This window comes from Stenella coeruleoalba, assembly GCF_951394435.1.
Source record: "Stenella coeruleoalba genome assembly, chromosome: 18".
Taxonomy (NCBI): Eukaryota; Metazoa; Chordata; class Mammalia; order Artiodactyla; family Delphinidae; genus Stenella; species Stenella coeruleoalba.
This window is the reverse complement of record NC_137164.1, coordinates 3,726,203-3,741,658: the sequence shown is the minus strand read 5'-3', so window position 1 is coordinate 3,741,658 and position 15,456 is coordinate 3,726,203. Positions and strand designations below refer to the sequence as shown.

General features: G+C 43.7%; 1 protein-coding gene across 1 annotated transcript in view; it reads right to left on the bottom strand.

Annotated features, from left to right (window-relative positions):
• Nucleotides 1-15,456, bottom strand: part of ATP8A2 (ATPase phospholipid transporting 8A2) — a 438,273-nt gene that overhangs the window by 193,133 nt on the left and 229,684 nt on the right. The window contains exon 27 of the mRNA XM_079903371.1: nt 12,887-12,997. Coding sequence (XP_079759497.1) covers nt 12,887-12,997 — 111 coding nt within the window. The remainder of the gene's footprint in view (nt 1-12,886; nt 12,998-15,456) is intronic.

Sequence of the window (15,456 nt, the reverse complement as noted above, 5' to 3'; positions counted from 1 at the left end):
CCAGACAGCGGTTGGAAGCGTGGCTCCAGGAAGACAAGTCTGTGGGTTCCTGGCCTTTCTGTTCCCCAGGAGGGCTTAAGCAGAAGGCGTTCACCAGGCTGACGCACTTGTCCACTACCGTCATCTTGCTTTTTTACGGCCAGTGTCATGCTAGTCAAACTTCACTCCAGCCCTTCCTTAAACTATGATATTACCTGCAGTTCACTGACTTCCTGGTCCCTGGTTCTCAACCCACTGGGATTGGATTTCCAGAACTCCCCAACCATGGGAAACCCTATTCGTATAAAGGAATACTACTCGGCAATAAAGAATAAACTACTGATACTCTCAACAACTCTCAAATGCATTACGCTGAGAGGAGAAGCCAGCATAAGAAGACCACACACCGTCCAGTTCCATGCCTACAACATTCTAAGAAAGGCAAAACTACGGCATCGGAAACCAGAGCAGTCATTTCTAGGGACTGAGGGGGAGGGTAGCGGCCGATACAAAGCGGGCTGGGGGGGTATGGGGAGTCATGGCGCTGCTCTGTATCTGAGTGTGGTGATGCATTTGTTAGGACTCACAGAACTGTACACTAAAAAGCATTAATTCTGTGCATGTGAATTATACCTTGTAAAACAGGACAGCGGCATACCTTACTAATAAATACCTTCTAAGGAAAAAGGGAAACCAATTAGCTGAGGCTAATGAGGAGGTAAAGCTTCCAGTTAATAGCTAGTGTTATGAAAAAGCAATTCTCAAATTGACGAGTGACCCACAAAAGATTATCAAAACAACGTGCAGGGACTTCCCTGGTGGCGCAGTGGTTAAGAATCCGCCTGCCAGTTCAGGGGACACGGGTTCGAGCCCTGGCTCGGGAAGATCCCGTATGCCGCGGAGCAACTAAGCCCGTGCACCACAACTACTGAGCCTGTGCTCTAGAGCCCGCGAGCCATGACTGCTGAGCCTGCGAGCCACAACTACTGAGCCCGTGTGCCACAACTACTGAAGCCCACGTGCCACAACTATTGAAGCCCGCATGCCTAGAGCCCGTGCTCCGCAACACGAGAAGCCACCGCAATGAGAAGCCCGCGCACCGCAATGAAGACCCAACGCAGCCAAAACAATAAATTAATTAAAAAACCCATGAAACCCAAAAGCCCAATAGATTCCTAGAGGCTGGCCTCTACTGAAGACCTGCTCAATCGATTCCCTGTTTATTGAGTGCTGTGTCATCAGTCCTGCCTGGGCCACTGAGCTGGTGAATAGACAAGCACCCGGTACTAGCCTGTGCAGCGCCACCTCTGAAAGCAGGAGAGCCTTTAGCCAGGGGAGCAAGTTGGAATCTGTGAGCGTTAGCGCAGATGTGAGGAGCCGGACCCCTTGCTGGGTCTGAGTCGTTTATTTCTGCCACGGCGCCAGGTGGGGGGGAAGAGCGGGCACCTGGAACAACGCACCCGGCAGAGCTCTCCAAGTTCACGCGGGCCCCATGAGTCCTTTGCATCAATTTTGTTTCTGGACTTGCACTTTTTTTTTTAATTCCAGGGAGGCTTAAACAGTTTATGGAGTTAGAGACTCAATTTTTATAACATCCAGCATAAATACTTCTTTTCAGAATACTGGATCTTTATAACGATCCTCTTAGGTAAAGCAGCTGCGAAAACATCATTCAGAAAGCATATATTGTCACCTGTGAAAAGCAGTAAGAGTCTCTTTTTATAAAGTTCAAAGTGCTGGGTATCTGGTAGGGGCATCCCTCCAGACCTAAGCCTTCTCCGGCTTTGTGACGGTTCCTCCCCGTCACCCCTCCTCCTTGCCTTTTGCTAACAAACTCCCTGCTCTATGGACCAGCAGCGACCAACTAGGCTTTGAGAGCCCGGTCCTAAGCCCACGTCTAACTAGTTCTGCAGCCGATTTCCCACTGAAACGTAAAACCCCAGCAAAGTGCACGTTTTCCCTGTTGTTTACCCTGCCGATGACTCCTGACACCCCTCACAGAGCTGGAATAAACGCAGCGGGTGGGATGGTAAAGGCAGGTGCGGGCTCTCCTTGGTACACAGGCCTAACCCTCCCTTCTAGCCCCTGGTCAACCTTCAGGTCTTAACTCATTTCAGCCTGGAAACCCAAGGCCCCTACCTTCCCCGGCTGTGAGGGAAGAGCTACCCTTCTGATCGATCTCACCTCAAGCATCTTCCTGGAAGCCAGCGCCCAGCATGGTACTGAGTGGTGGGAGTTCTCACCTGTGTCCCCTCCAAGAGCCAGAGCTCCGTCTTGTTCATCTGTATCCCACGACCCCAAATTGCGACGGTTTAAATCTCTATTTCAGTGATAATATTTCCAGACCTCTAGGCTAACACGCATCCCATCTCCCAGCTTGTATCCCATACCAGTTTAACGACCCCAGGAAAACATTAAAATTTCTCATATATGTTGCCAAAAATAAGTAGACACTCTAAATGGTATAAAATCCCCATTTTTTTTCACATCGATATCTATGTGTCATGGTTATTCCCTGTATTAGGAACCACCAACTTCTCACCATCATAATGGCCATGATTCATGCCCCAGGTTAAAACTACAAAATTACATTAAAGGTCTCTGCTTACCATGTGCCCAATGTATTGAAAGACACATTTTCTGAAATTGCTTTGACTACGGAACTTGCCTATTCCGGAATGAAAAAGGGATCCCAGTCTCCAAAAGCCACAAAGCTCCCGTCTGGTCTTCGGGCCCCTCCTCTGGCCACTCCGGTACCCCTACCTCCTTGCCTTTGCTAATTTCATTCCTGTTCCTGGCCCGAACGCACACACACGAGTCACACTCCCCTCCAGCTGGCTGACGGGAGTCCCACCTGCGTGGCCAGCCTGCAAAGCCCCACCTGGCCCAGCCTCAGAGCAAGGTTTCACCTTCTGAGAAATACGGTCCATCTGGTCACGGCCACTAAACTCAGCACTTAACTGGCTGTAATACAAAGCAAAACTCCAGGCAACGTTTGTCTTTCAAGCCTTCAAGGAGCTGATGCGCAGTTTTTGTTTCCCTCAAGGTGAACAAAACAGCCGAGCGTTTGTGATGTTCTTTTTTTAACATTTTTTAACATTTAACATTTTTTTAGCATTTTTTAAAAATGGTGGTGAAATACACATAGAGTTTAGCATCTTAACCACTTCCAAGTGTGGAATTCAGTGGCATTAAGAACGTTCACACCGTTGCGCAACCATCACCACCGTCCACCCACAGAACTCTCTGTGACATTCTTGTCTGTCATCGTCTGCGGGAAGGCAGACAGAATATCGCCAGTTAGTTTCTAGGGATAAAAACCCAGCTTTAATTCACGGAACTGTACACCTAAAAATGGTGTATCTTACTGTATATTCAATATACTTCAATAACACTGATTAAAAACAAAATAAGAGAGATGTAGTGTGGACCATCAGGGTCTAGACCACCAGGGGCTCGAGGGAGAGTTGGGATTTTATCAAAAGACACAGGAACCCTTGAGGAGTTTGAAGAGAGTAGTGGAATTCACTCGCTCACTCACTGCCGACATTCTGGGGCACCCATGCTCCAGACACTGGGCCAGGCACTGGAGCTGGTCAGATGTATGTTTCAGAAAGTTCATCCTGGCTTCATTATAGATGTTTGAATGGGCAAAGCTAGTGGTCTCTGCTATCATCCAGGTAAAAAGTACTAAATTAAGGTAGTAGCAGAGAGGATGGAAAACAAAGACGGAATATACTTTTAGTTCTACCATTAATAGGGCCCCTAGGAAATCACTGATTCCACCATTTTGTTCCTAGTTTTTAATCGCTTGAACCAATGGTTGCTTTGGCATGAATAAATTTCAAATGGCACACCACACAAGCATTAAGAGCTGTCAGCAAGGAGGAACGTGTGGTACAGATAATAATACATGAATTGAGCACGGATTATGTTCAAGGCACTGCAGTGAAAATGGTCTAATTAGATCAACATCATTTTGGTGGAGTATTTATGGCCTGGTTAGAGGGAAAGGTGTAATTCCACAAGGCTTTTTGTGGGTGAAGCTGGAGATGACTTGAATGTTTATCAACACAGGAAGGGCTGAACAGGTTGTAGAACACCACAGTGTGAAACACCAGGCAATAGATCTCTATGTAGTGATGGGAAATGATTCCGAAATGCACTGTAAGTAGAACAGGGGCTGCAGGACGTATCACAAAACAGGATGACGTGTGTGTAAAACACTGATTTGTCTGTATATATAAACATCTCTATAAACACAGAGAGAAAAATCAGAAAAGAATACACATAAGGGACTTAGGGGTGGAGGGACTTTCAGACTGAGACTTGTATTGCAGCGAGAGTATCACCAGGCATTCCCTCTCTAGAGAAATCCAGTTCTAGAGGTTAGTACACCAAGTGCGCGGACAGTATTACATCATAGGCTCTAGTTTCTCCGTACAATCTTTATTGCTAATTCAAATCATATGCTGAGCCTCATAATAATGGCTAAGACTATATACGTGTGTGTATGCACACGTGATACCTTTTTTAGCTAGCATATTATTTTAAGTTTGTATTCTTAAATGACTGCTAGTTAAGAATATCAAAGGGCTTCTGAGATGAGAACGTCCTGGCTATCACAAAGGGTTTCTCCTTGATGTACAAGAAAACCAGTTCAGAAAAATACATAATATACTTAATTTATTCTCACATAAGTAATTAACTACAAGATAACCCTTAGAACGCAACACTATTCATTGCAAATGAGAAAGTCAACTTACAAAAATCTTTGACCTTTCAGCTCAGAACACACTGAAACAGCATACAAGCAGTAATTTCCCATGGTGGAATTCCACCTGAAGCGCACACGCTGACGCCACAGAGGTTGCTCGGCAATGGCAGAGGCCGTCTGAGAGAACGCTCGAACTGTCTGCGCTCAGCTAAGGATTCTGTTTCTTGGTTTTAAAATTAAGATCAGGAAGGCTCCACCGAAGAGAGAAGAGAAGAAGCTTGGAGGTAATGGCTGTCGTAAAAAGCTAGTTATTTTCGGAGATTTCTGGTGACTTGGCAGTAAAGCTTAGGTTAATATCACAGACCTGGGGAATCTGCACGGGATACCAGCTGCGCGTCAGAAAGGCAGCGCGACCACAAAAGTGCCAAGCAGGGAGAAGGCTCTGCTGGATAAGCAGCTGGAGTGGACTATAAACAACTGGATCACAGGGCCAGACCCTCCACAATCCACGTGACATTGGCCGTGTGGCTGACAGGGTCTTGGTTCTCCAGCCGGTGTCAGGCCTGAGCCTCTGAGGTGGGAGAGCGCAGATCAGGATACTGGTCCACCAGAGACCTCCCGGCTCCATGCAATATCAAATGGTGAAAGCTCTCCCAGAGATCTCCATCTCAACACTAAGACGCAACTCCACTCAACGACCAGCAAGCTACAGTGCTGGACACCTTATGCCAAACTACTAGCAAGACAGGAACACAACACCACCCATTAGCAGAGAGGCTGCCTAATATCATATTAAGTTCACAGACACCTCAAAACACACCACCGGACGCAGTCCTGCCCACCAGAAAGACAAGATCCAGCCTCATCCACCAGAACACAGGCACCAGTCCCCTCCACCAGGAAGCCTACACAACCCACTGAACCAACCTTAACCACTGGGGGCAGACACCAAAAACAACGGGAACTACGAACCTGCAGCCTGCAAAAAGGAGACCCCAAACACAGTAAGTTAAACAAAATGAGAAGACAGAGAAACACACAGCAGATGAAGGAGCAAGGTAAAAACCCACCAGACCAAACAAATGAAGAGGAAATACACAGTCTACCTGAAAAAGAATTCAGAGTAATGATAGTAAAGATGATCCAAAATCTTGGAAACAGAATGGAGAAAATGCAAGAAACATTTAACAAAAACCTAGAAGAACTAAAGAGCAAACAAACTATGATGAACAACAGAACAAATGAAATTAAAAATTCTCTAGAAAGAATCAATAGGAGAATAACTGAGGCAGAAGAACAGATAAGTGACCTGGAAGATAAAATAGTGGAAATAACTACTGCAGAGCAGAATGAAGAAAAAAGAATGAAAAGAACTGAGGACAGTCTCAGAGACCTCTGGGACAACATTAAACGCACCAACATTGGAATTATACGGGTCCCAGAAGAAGAAGAGAAAAAGAAAGGGACTGTGAAAATATTTTAAGAGACTATAGTTGAAAACTTCCCAAATACGAGAAAGGAAATAGTTAATCAAGTCCAAGAAGCGCAGAGAGTCCCATACAGGATAAATCCAAGGAGAAACACGCCAAAACACATTAATCAAACTATCAAAAATTAAATACAAAGAAAAAATATTAAAAGCAGCAAGAGAAAAACAACAAATAACATACAAGGGAATCCCCATAAGGTTAACAGATGATCTTTCAGCAGAAACTCTGCAAGCCAGAAGGGAGTGGCAGGACATGATGAAAGGGAAAAAACTGCAACCAAGATTACTCTACCCAGGAAGGATCTCATTCAGATTCCACAGAGAAATTAAATCTTTACAGACAAGCAAAGGTAACAGAATTCAGCACCACCAAACCAGCTTTACAATAAATGCTAATGGAACTTTTCTAGGCAGGAAACACAAGAGAAGGAAAAGACCTACAATAACAAACCTCAAAAAATTAAGAAAATGGTAAGAGGAACATACATATCGATAATAACCTTGAATGTAAATGTATTAAATGCTCTAACGAAAAGACACAGACTAGCTGAATGGATACAAAAACAAGGCCCATATATATGCGGTGTACAAGAGACCCGCTTCAGACCTAGGGACACATACAGATTGAAAGTGAGGGGATGGAAAAAGATATTCCATGCAAATGGAAATCAAAAGAAAGCTGGAGTAGCAATTCTCATATCAGACAAAATAGACTTTAAAATAAAGACTATTACAAGAGACAAAGAAGGACACTACATAATGATGAAGGGATCAATCCAAGAAGAAGACATAACAATTGTAAATATTTATGCACCCAACATAGGAGCACCTCAATACAGAAGGCAAATGCTAACAGCCATAAAAGGGGAGATTGACAGTAACACAATCATAGTACGGGACTTCAACACCCCACTTACACCAATGGACAGATCATTCAAACAGAAAATAAATAAGGAAACACAAGCTTTAAATGATACATTAAACAAGATGGACTTAATTGATATTTATAAGACACTCCATCCAAAAACAACAGAATACACCTTCTTCTCAAGTGCTTCTGGAACATTCTCCAGGATAGATCATATCTTGGTTCACAACTCAAGCCTTGGTAAATCTAAGAAAATTGAAATCATATCAAGTATCTTTTCCAACCACAATGCTATGAGAGTAGACATCAATTACAGAAAAATATCTGTAAAAAATACAAACACATGGAGGCTAAAAAATACACTACTTAATAACCAAGAGATCACTGAAGAAATCAAAGATGAAATCAAAAAGTACCTAGAAACAAATGACAATGAAAACACGATGACCCAAAACCTATGGGATGCAGCAAAAGCAGTTCTAAGAGGGAAGTTTATAGCAATACAATCCTACCTCAAGGAACAAGAAACATCTCAAATAAACAACCTAACCTTACACCTAAAGCAATTAGAGAAAGAAGAACAAAAAACCCCCCGAAGTTAGCATAAGGTAAGAAATCATAAAGATCAGATCAGAAATCAATGAAAAAGAAATGAAGGAAACAATAGCAAACATCAATAAAACTAAAAGTTGATTCTTTGAGAAGATAAACAAAATTGATAAACCATTAGCCAGACTCATCAAGAAAGAAGGGAGAAGACTCAAATCAATAGATGTAGAAATGAAAAAGGAGACATAACAACTGACACTGAAGAAATACAAAGGATCATGAGAGATTACTACAAGCAACTCTATGCCAATAAAATGGACAACCTGGAAGAAATGGACAAATTCTTAGAAAAGCACAACTTACCAAGACTGAACCAGGAGAAAGAGAAAATATAAACAGACCAATCACAAGCACTGAAATTGAAACTGTGATTAAAAATCGTCCAGCAAACAAAAGCCGAGGACCAGGTGGCTTCACAGGCGAATTCTATCAAACAATTAGAGAAGAGCTAACACCTATCCTTCTCAAACTCTTGCAAAATAGAGCAGAGGGAGGAACACTCCCAAACTCACTCTACGAGGCCACCATCACCCTGATACCAAAACCAGAAAAAATGTCACAAAAAAAGAAAACTACAGGCCAATATCACTGATGAACACAGATGCAAAAATCCTCAACAAAATACTAGCAAACAGAATCCAGCAGCACATTAAAAGGATCACACACCATGATCAAGTGGGGTTTACCCCAGGGATGCAAGAATTCTTCAATATAAGCAAATCAATCAATGTGATACACCATATTAACAAATTGAAGGATAAAAACCGTATGACATCTCAATAGATGCAGAAAAAGCTTTCAACAAAATTCAACACCATTTATGATAAAAACCCTCCAGAAAGTAGGCATAGAGGGAACTTACCTCAACATAATAAAAGCCATATATGACAAACCCACAGCCAACATCATTCTCAATGTTGAAAAACCGAAACAATGTCCACTAAGATCAGGAAAAAGACAAGGTTGCCCACTAAGATCAGGAACAAGACAAGGTTGCCCACTCTCACCACTCTTATTCAACATAGTTTTGGAAGTTTTAGCCACAGCAATCAGAGAAGAAAAAGAAATGAAAGGAATCCAAATCGGAAAAGAAGAAGTAAAGCTGTCACTGTTTGCAGAGGACATGATACTATACATAGAGAATCCTAAAGACTCTACCAGAAAACTACTAGAGCTAATCAATGAATTTGGTGAAGTAGTAGGACACAAAATTAATGCACAGAAATCTCTTGCATTCCTATACATTAACGATGAAAAATCTGAAAGAGAAATTAAGGAAACACTCCCATTTATCACTGCAAAAAAAGAATAAAATACCTAGGAACAAACCTACCTAAGGAGACAAAAGACCTGTATGCAGAAAACTATAAGACACTGATGAAAGAAATTAAAGATGATACAAACAGATGGAGAGATATACCATGTATTTGGATTGGAAGAATCAACATTGTGAAAATGACTCTACTACCCAAAGCAATCTACAGATTCAATGCAATCCCTATCAAACTACCACTGGCATTTTTCACAGAACTAGAACAAAAAATTTCACAATTTGTATGGAAACACAAAAGACGCCAAATAGCCAAAGCAATCTTGAGAAGAAAAACGGAGCTGAAGGAATCAGGTTCCTACACCACAAAGCTACAGTAATCAAGAGACTATGGTACTGGCACAAAAACAGAAATATAGATCAATGGAACAGGATAGAAAGCCCAGAGAGAAACCCACACACATATGGTCACCTTATTTTTGATAAAGGAGGCAAGAATATACAATGGAGAAAAGACAGCCTCCTCAATAAGTGGTGTGGGGAAAACTGGACAGCTACATGTAAAAGAATGAAATCAGAATACTCCCTAACCATATACAAAAAAACCCTCAAAATGGATTGAAGACCTAAATGTAAGGCCAGACACTGTAAAACTCTTAGAGGAAAACATAGGCAGAACACTCTATGACATAAATCACAGCAAGATCCTTTCTGACCCACCTCCTAGAGAAATGGAAATAAAAACAAAAATAAATAAATGGGATCTAATGAAACTTAAAAGCTTTTGCACAGCAAAGGAAACCATAAACAAGACGAAAAGACAACCCTCAGAATGGGAGAAAATATTTGCAAATGAAGCAACTGACAAAGGATTAATCTCCAAAATTTACAAGCAGCTCATGCAGCTCAATATCAGAAACCAAACAACCCAATCCAAAAATGGGCAGAAGATTTAAATAGACATTTCTCCAAAGAAGATATACAGATTGCCAGCAAACACATGAAAGAATGGTCAACATCATTAATCATTAGAGAAACACAAATCAAAACTACAATGAGATGTCATCTCACACCAGTCAGAATGGCCATCATCAAAAAATCTACAATCAATCAATGCTGGAGAGGGTGTGGAGAAAAGGGAACCCTCTTGCACTGTTGGTGAGAATGTATATTGATATAGCCACTATGGAGAACAGTACGGAGGTTCCTTAAAAAACTAAAAATAAAACTACCATACGACCCAGCAATCCCACTACTGGGCATATACCCTGAAAAAACCATAATTCAAAATGAGTCATGTACCACAATGTTCATTGCAGCTCTATTTACAATAGCCAGGACATGGAAGCAACCTATGTGTCCACTGACAGATGAATGGATAAAGAAGATGTGGCACATATATACAATGGAATATTACTCAGCCATAAAAAAAACGAAATGGTGTTATTTGTAGTGAGGTGGATGGACCTAGAGTCTTTCATACATCGTGAAGTAAGTTTGAAAGAGAAAAACAAATACCATATGCTAACGCATATATATGGAATCTAAAAAAAAAGGTTATGAAGAACCTAGGGGCAGGACAGGAATAAAGACACTGATGTAGAGAACGGACTTGAGGACACGGGAAGGGGGAAGGGTAAGTTGGGACGAAGTGAGAGAGTGGCATGGACATATATACACTACCAAACCTAAAATAGATAGCTAGTGGGAAGCAGTCGCATAGCACAGGGAGATCAGCTCTGTGCTTTGTGACCCCCTAGAGGGGTCAGATAGGGAGGGTGGGAGGGAGACGCAAGAGGGAGGAGATATGGGGATATATGTGTATGTATAGCTGATTCACTTTGTTATAAAGCAGAAACTAACACACCATTGTAAAGCAGATACACTCCAAAAAAGATGTTAAAAAAATAAAACAAAATTGAAACACCCCCCCAAAAATATAAACTAACAAATAAATAATAAATAAAATTAAGATTGCCCAGAAATACTAAGGAGAAAATTGGGCATGGATCAGTGGAGACATTTATTCATTCATTCATTCATTCATTCATTCATTTTTCATCCTGTAAAGAATATTTAAAAGGCTGTTTAGAAAAGGCCATTTAATCCCTGTTGCTTGGCCACAATTGAAATATTAATGTAAGGAACTCGCCCAGCACTTTCAGAATTGAAAGTGTTCCAAACAGCATTTTTCAGACAGACTGAAATTGTACTCATCACAGCCTCAGCCCCCTTGATGTTTTTTTTTTAAAAAAGGAAAAAGGCAAGATAGTAGGTGTAAATGACTAAGAAGGGCCCCCAAGGAAGCTCTGGAAAATTCAACGGTTGGGGCTTCATGGAGAATGTCCTGATAAGAAGTCTAGACTATCTGTAATGTGCTGATTGTGAGGAAAACCAGATTATTGAGAAATCTTCTGAAGCCAGCACCTCCAGGAGATGAAAATGCCCGTGAAAGTTGGGCTGTTATGTGGGACGGGGACTCCAATGCTCGTCACTTCAGTCCACAGCACTAATTATCTACGACCCCCAGTGACATTCAGGAGTGACTCCTATCACAGACGCAAAAAATGCCATGGGGGGTGGCGGCAAACATCTTTAAGCGCCTAAAGCGAATTGTCAAAATGTGGACAGGAAGAAGACAGACACTACAAAGTCCATTACGTGTAACATCGCAAAGTTCTTACTCGGAGTGGGTTGAGGTGAACACGGCAGCACGAGACGAGCAGACAAGGCAAGCGGGCTGCCCTTTGTGCAGATTAGAAAAATGCATCTCTTTTTCTAGGTGTTCCTGTGTTTCAGCCCTACTGACCACTTTGGCTGGGCAGGCTTGTGCAGTGCACAACCTGCGCAACTTGGGAAAATTACTCGGTAGGAGTTTAGTTAGAGAGTGAGTGACGTGAACCTCTAAGTCTGACCTGCATATTCAACTGGAAGGAACAGACAATTTGGTAAAGAAATGGTTAATCACAGTTCCATGAGCAAACCACTTGTTCAATGATCTGAGTTGAGGATTTTAAGGGACCACATCAGAAAAAGTGGATATATGCCTCGGTTATTATTTCTGCCAAGAGTTGAGAAATCAGACACAAAATACCCCACAAGAGAAGGAGATATTAGCACCACACACAATGACCACGGCTCTTCTATTGTCCCATAGAGTGACTGCCTGCTTCCTCTTTAGGAAACACGTCTGGAAATCTCTTAGTCATGACGGCCACGCCTTTATAGCAAAGCTATTCTTCAAAAGGAGGAACGAGGTGGCTGGTGGTGCCCCTGGGACCAAACATGAAATGCCTTTTCCACTTGTCCCTCGGCCCCATCCGCCCTGCTAGTCCCAGACAGCACGTTTATTTCACTTACAACGGAATCAGCATCTTGAAAAACAGGCTGACAACCCAGTGAGTTCATTGAGAGAGTTTTAATTACATTCCTGGCTTCCTCCCACTCAATCCCACATCCTCCCTGCTGCAGTGGCAGCATCTGAATATCCCCGAAGCAATGAACGAAAGCTCAGGAAACCTGCAGATTCCATGAGACATCCAGCCAGAAACCCTTTCGTTCGAGTCAAGATAAAAACAGATGGGTTGCCTAGGAATGTCTCCGTGCCCACCAAGCAAGGAGCCACCGGCTGCTGCCCAGACTCTGGCCACCTCGGGGAGGAGGGTGTGAGTGACAGCAGGAGGGACACGCAGAAGAGGGCCTTCCCCTGTCCGTCTGTCCGCTGGGCACAGGGAGGAGGGCGTGCAGTGTGGAGAAGGCATCCCGGGACTCCTGGCTTTTGATCCAGAGAACCTGGACCTGGAAGGTGTCCCCGGTTTCAAAGAGGCTGTGTGTGTCACAGGTCTCGATACATCAGGGGAGTATCTTTTTACTTATCCCTGAACAAAATCCTTCCTTGAAATGACCTAATTACCTAAAGGCTGTCCTCTTCAAGGAAGAAGCAGCCTTACTCACCTCGATGATGTAGAGGACCACGTTCTTGTAGAAACAGTACAGGATACACTTGGTCACCCGGTTGTAACTCCAGGCGCCGTGAACCAGCAGGAGCTTCTCCAAGTAGGAAAACTGAAAAAGGAAAGAAAAAGGGTCCAGGAGAGCCCATCACTTGGGAAGGAGAATCACAGAACGTCCTCTGGAGGAGGAGACTGACAGGGAGTGGAGGAAACCGGATTCTGCAGGTAACCCAAGAACATCATTCCCTCTAAAGGCAGAGCTTTCAGGCCAGGTGAGAATGACTAAAACCTCCTCTTAAATCTACGGAATTTTTCTTTTCCCCAAACGCACAGCTGGACTTCGAACGGCTATCCTTGTGAAAATCTATTTATGCAACTTCTTTTTCAGGATCTTAATTATTAAAAGAAGGTGGCCCATCAGCACTGGAAGAAAAGAGCAGTGGGAATCAGATGCTTCTGCTGAATCACAGGTTTTATGATGACAACAGGAACAAGGGACAGGGACACTCGTGCACCAGTATCCTTGGAAACAGAAGGGATGCACATACACGCGCTACCTGTCTCCGCTGTCAGCCTGCAGGTTAAAGACAGTGAGACTCACAGACGCAGACACACACTCTGCCCGCCACTTCTATACCCACTTCCTTCCCCTTTTTGTGGCCTCCGACAAGTACATGGCCCCTCTTGCTGGAGTGCGACGCAGTCACCCATCCGAACAAAACACCAACAGGCAGCGGCTACTAAGCTGAGAGTGACGTAACAGCTTAGCTCTCACAGTCTGAAATATTCAGCAATATTCCAATAAAATACTTGAATCCTCCTTGTGGCAGGGGGTCACCACTCCAATCATATCTCCTCAGCCTCCCCTCCCCTTAGCCTGGCTTTGCTCTTTCTGTCCTCTTTCCCAAAGGTCCCCAAAAGTGTGAACAAGGGGCCGGAGGGAGGGAAATGGGTTGTTTCTCTGGGCTGTAGCCTGGGCGTACTCTGGCGTGTACGCACCGTCTGTGGGTGCAGCCCTGCTTAAATTCACAGTATATTCAATTGGCCTGGCCTGGTGCTGGATCCCTCCTTGGTTGCCTTGAACTAAAACCTTAGCTCCTGTTCTGAGTCGTAGGGAAGTCCACAAACTCAAACTCTGTTTACTTTCCCAGGAGAGATAACCAGGTTGGAGTGAGAACATCCACGGATACTAGAAATCCTGGTGCTATTGTAAATTTCGTATTCGTTCCAGATGACTTTTGAGATTATATTGAACTATCTGTAGAAAAGAAAGGCTTCCTGAAAATATAGTATCTTTTTAAAAATACTCTTTCAAGAGGAAGGCATGCAATAGTTTGCTTTAGCGCTAAGAAGAGGGGCTCAGTCCCACGTCAATCGCATCTCGGCGAGTTCCTGCAGATCAGGGAAGGCAGATGTCTCATCTACGTGAGGCTCGAAAAGCTGAATGAGACCCCAAAATGGGAGGAGTAGGTACATATGGAAAAATAAAACCCTCCATAAAGGCTCATCAAGGATTCCAGAGGGGAACGGGGAATCATAAAATAACTAGCGAAACAAATAAAAAGGAAGTTTGCATTTGACCTGGACCCCCTGGAGTTCAGCCTTCAATGGGTACAGAGAACATCTGCTGGAATCATCCCGAAGGTGCTGGCTTGGCGCTACAGTGACTTCTTTTCAGGAAAAAAAAAAAACAAAAAACAGATCCTAAATCGAAATGCTATTTTCATGAGGTCTCTCAAAAAACATTAAGAAGGCAGGGGGCACAAATGACTCTCTCCCGAGGAGGGCAGGCAGCCAAGGGCTGGAGACCCAACACTACACGGGCGGCCCACGCACGGCAAAGCAGCAAGACGGGGCTGGCCGTCAGTCCCAGGGCCGCTCCTGCGGACAGAAGCAGGGGCCGGTGGGGAAGAAATAGAAGCAGAGCTTTGCCGACTTCCTCATTTTCCCAAGGACAAGTCTTCGAGCTAACTTCTTCCCTTCTGGAACGACTCTCCAGGGCACGTTCTCGAAAACCCAATCAAAAATGTATTCGTCCACATGAAAATAAACAGACCCAGGGCAAGGCGTTAACTTCAACCGAAGACACTGATTGTTTTATTAACTTCAGCTAAAGGAATTCAGCAAACTGCGGCATTTCCTACCTAGCAATTAAGGCGGAGGAAGCAAACTGTCGGGTGGAGAGGGTGTAGGGCAAGGAGAACGCAGCCCCCGAATAACGGGATCTCTGCCTAAGCGTGAACGGGACGGCGGGCAGGAGGGATGGCGGCCATATGGGGCCCCCCGTCAGCTCCACCCGTCAGCTCCCCTCCTCTGGCTTGCGCTGGATGGGCAAGAAAACCCCTAACTAGAGTTACAAAGTCCTGCTCCCCTCTCCGCCCTCCCTTGATTTTGATTTGCCTTTAATTTTGACTGGCCTTTAATAATCTGAAAAGACCAATTGCTCCAGATCCCACATCCTATTAGTACAGTTTCAATAAAGCAAGTCATGGAATCTCCCTTCCCTAGACATTTGAAAGAAAAAGACAGACAAATATTTGCCTGGAGCTCCTAGGAAATCTCTAAAGATCC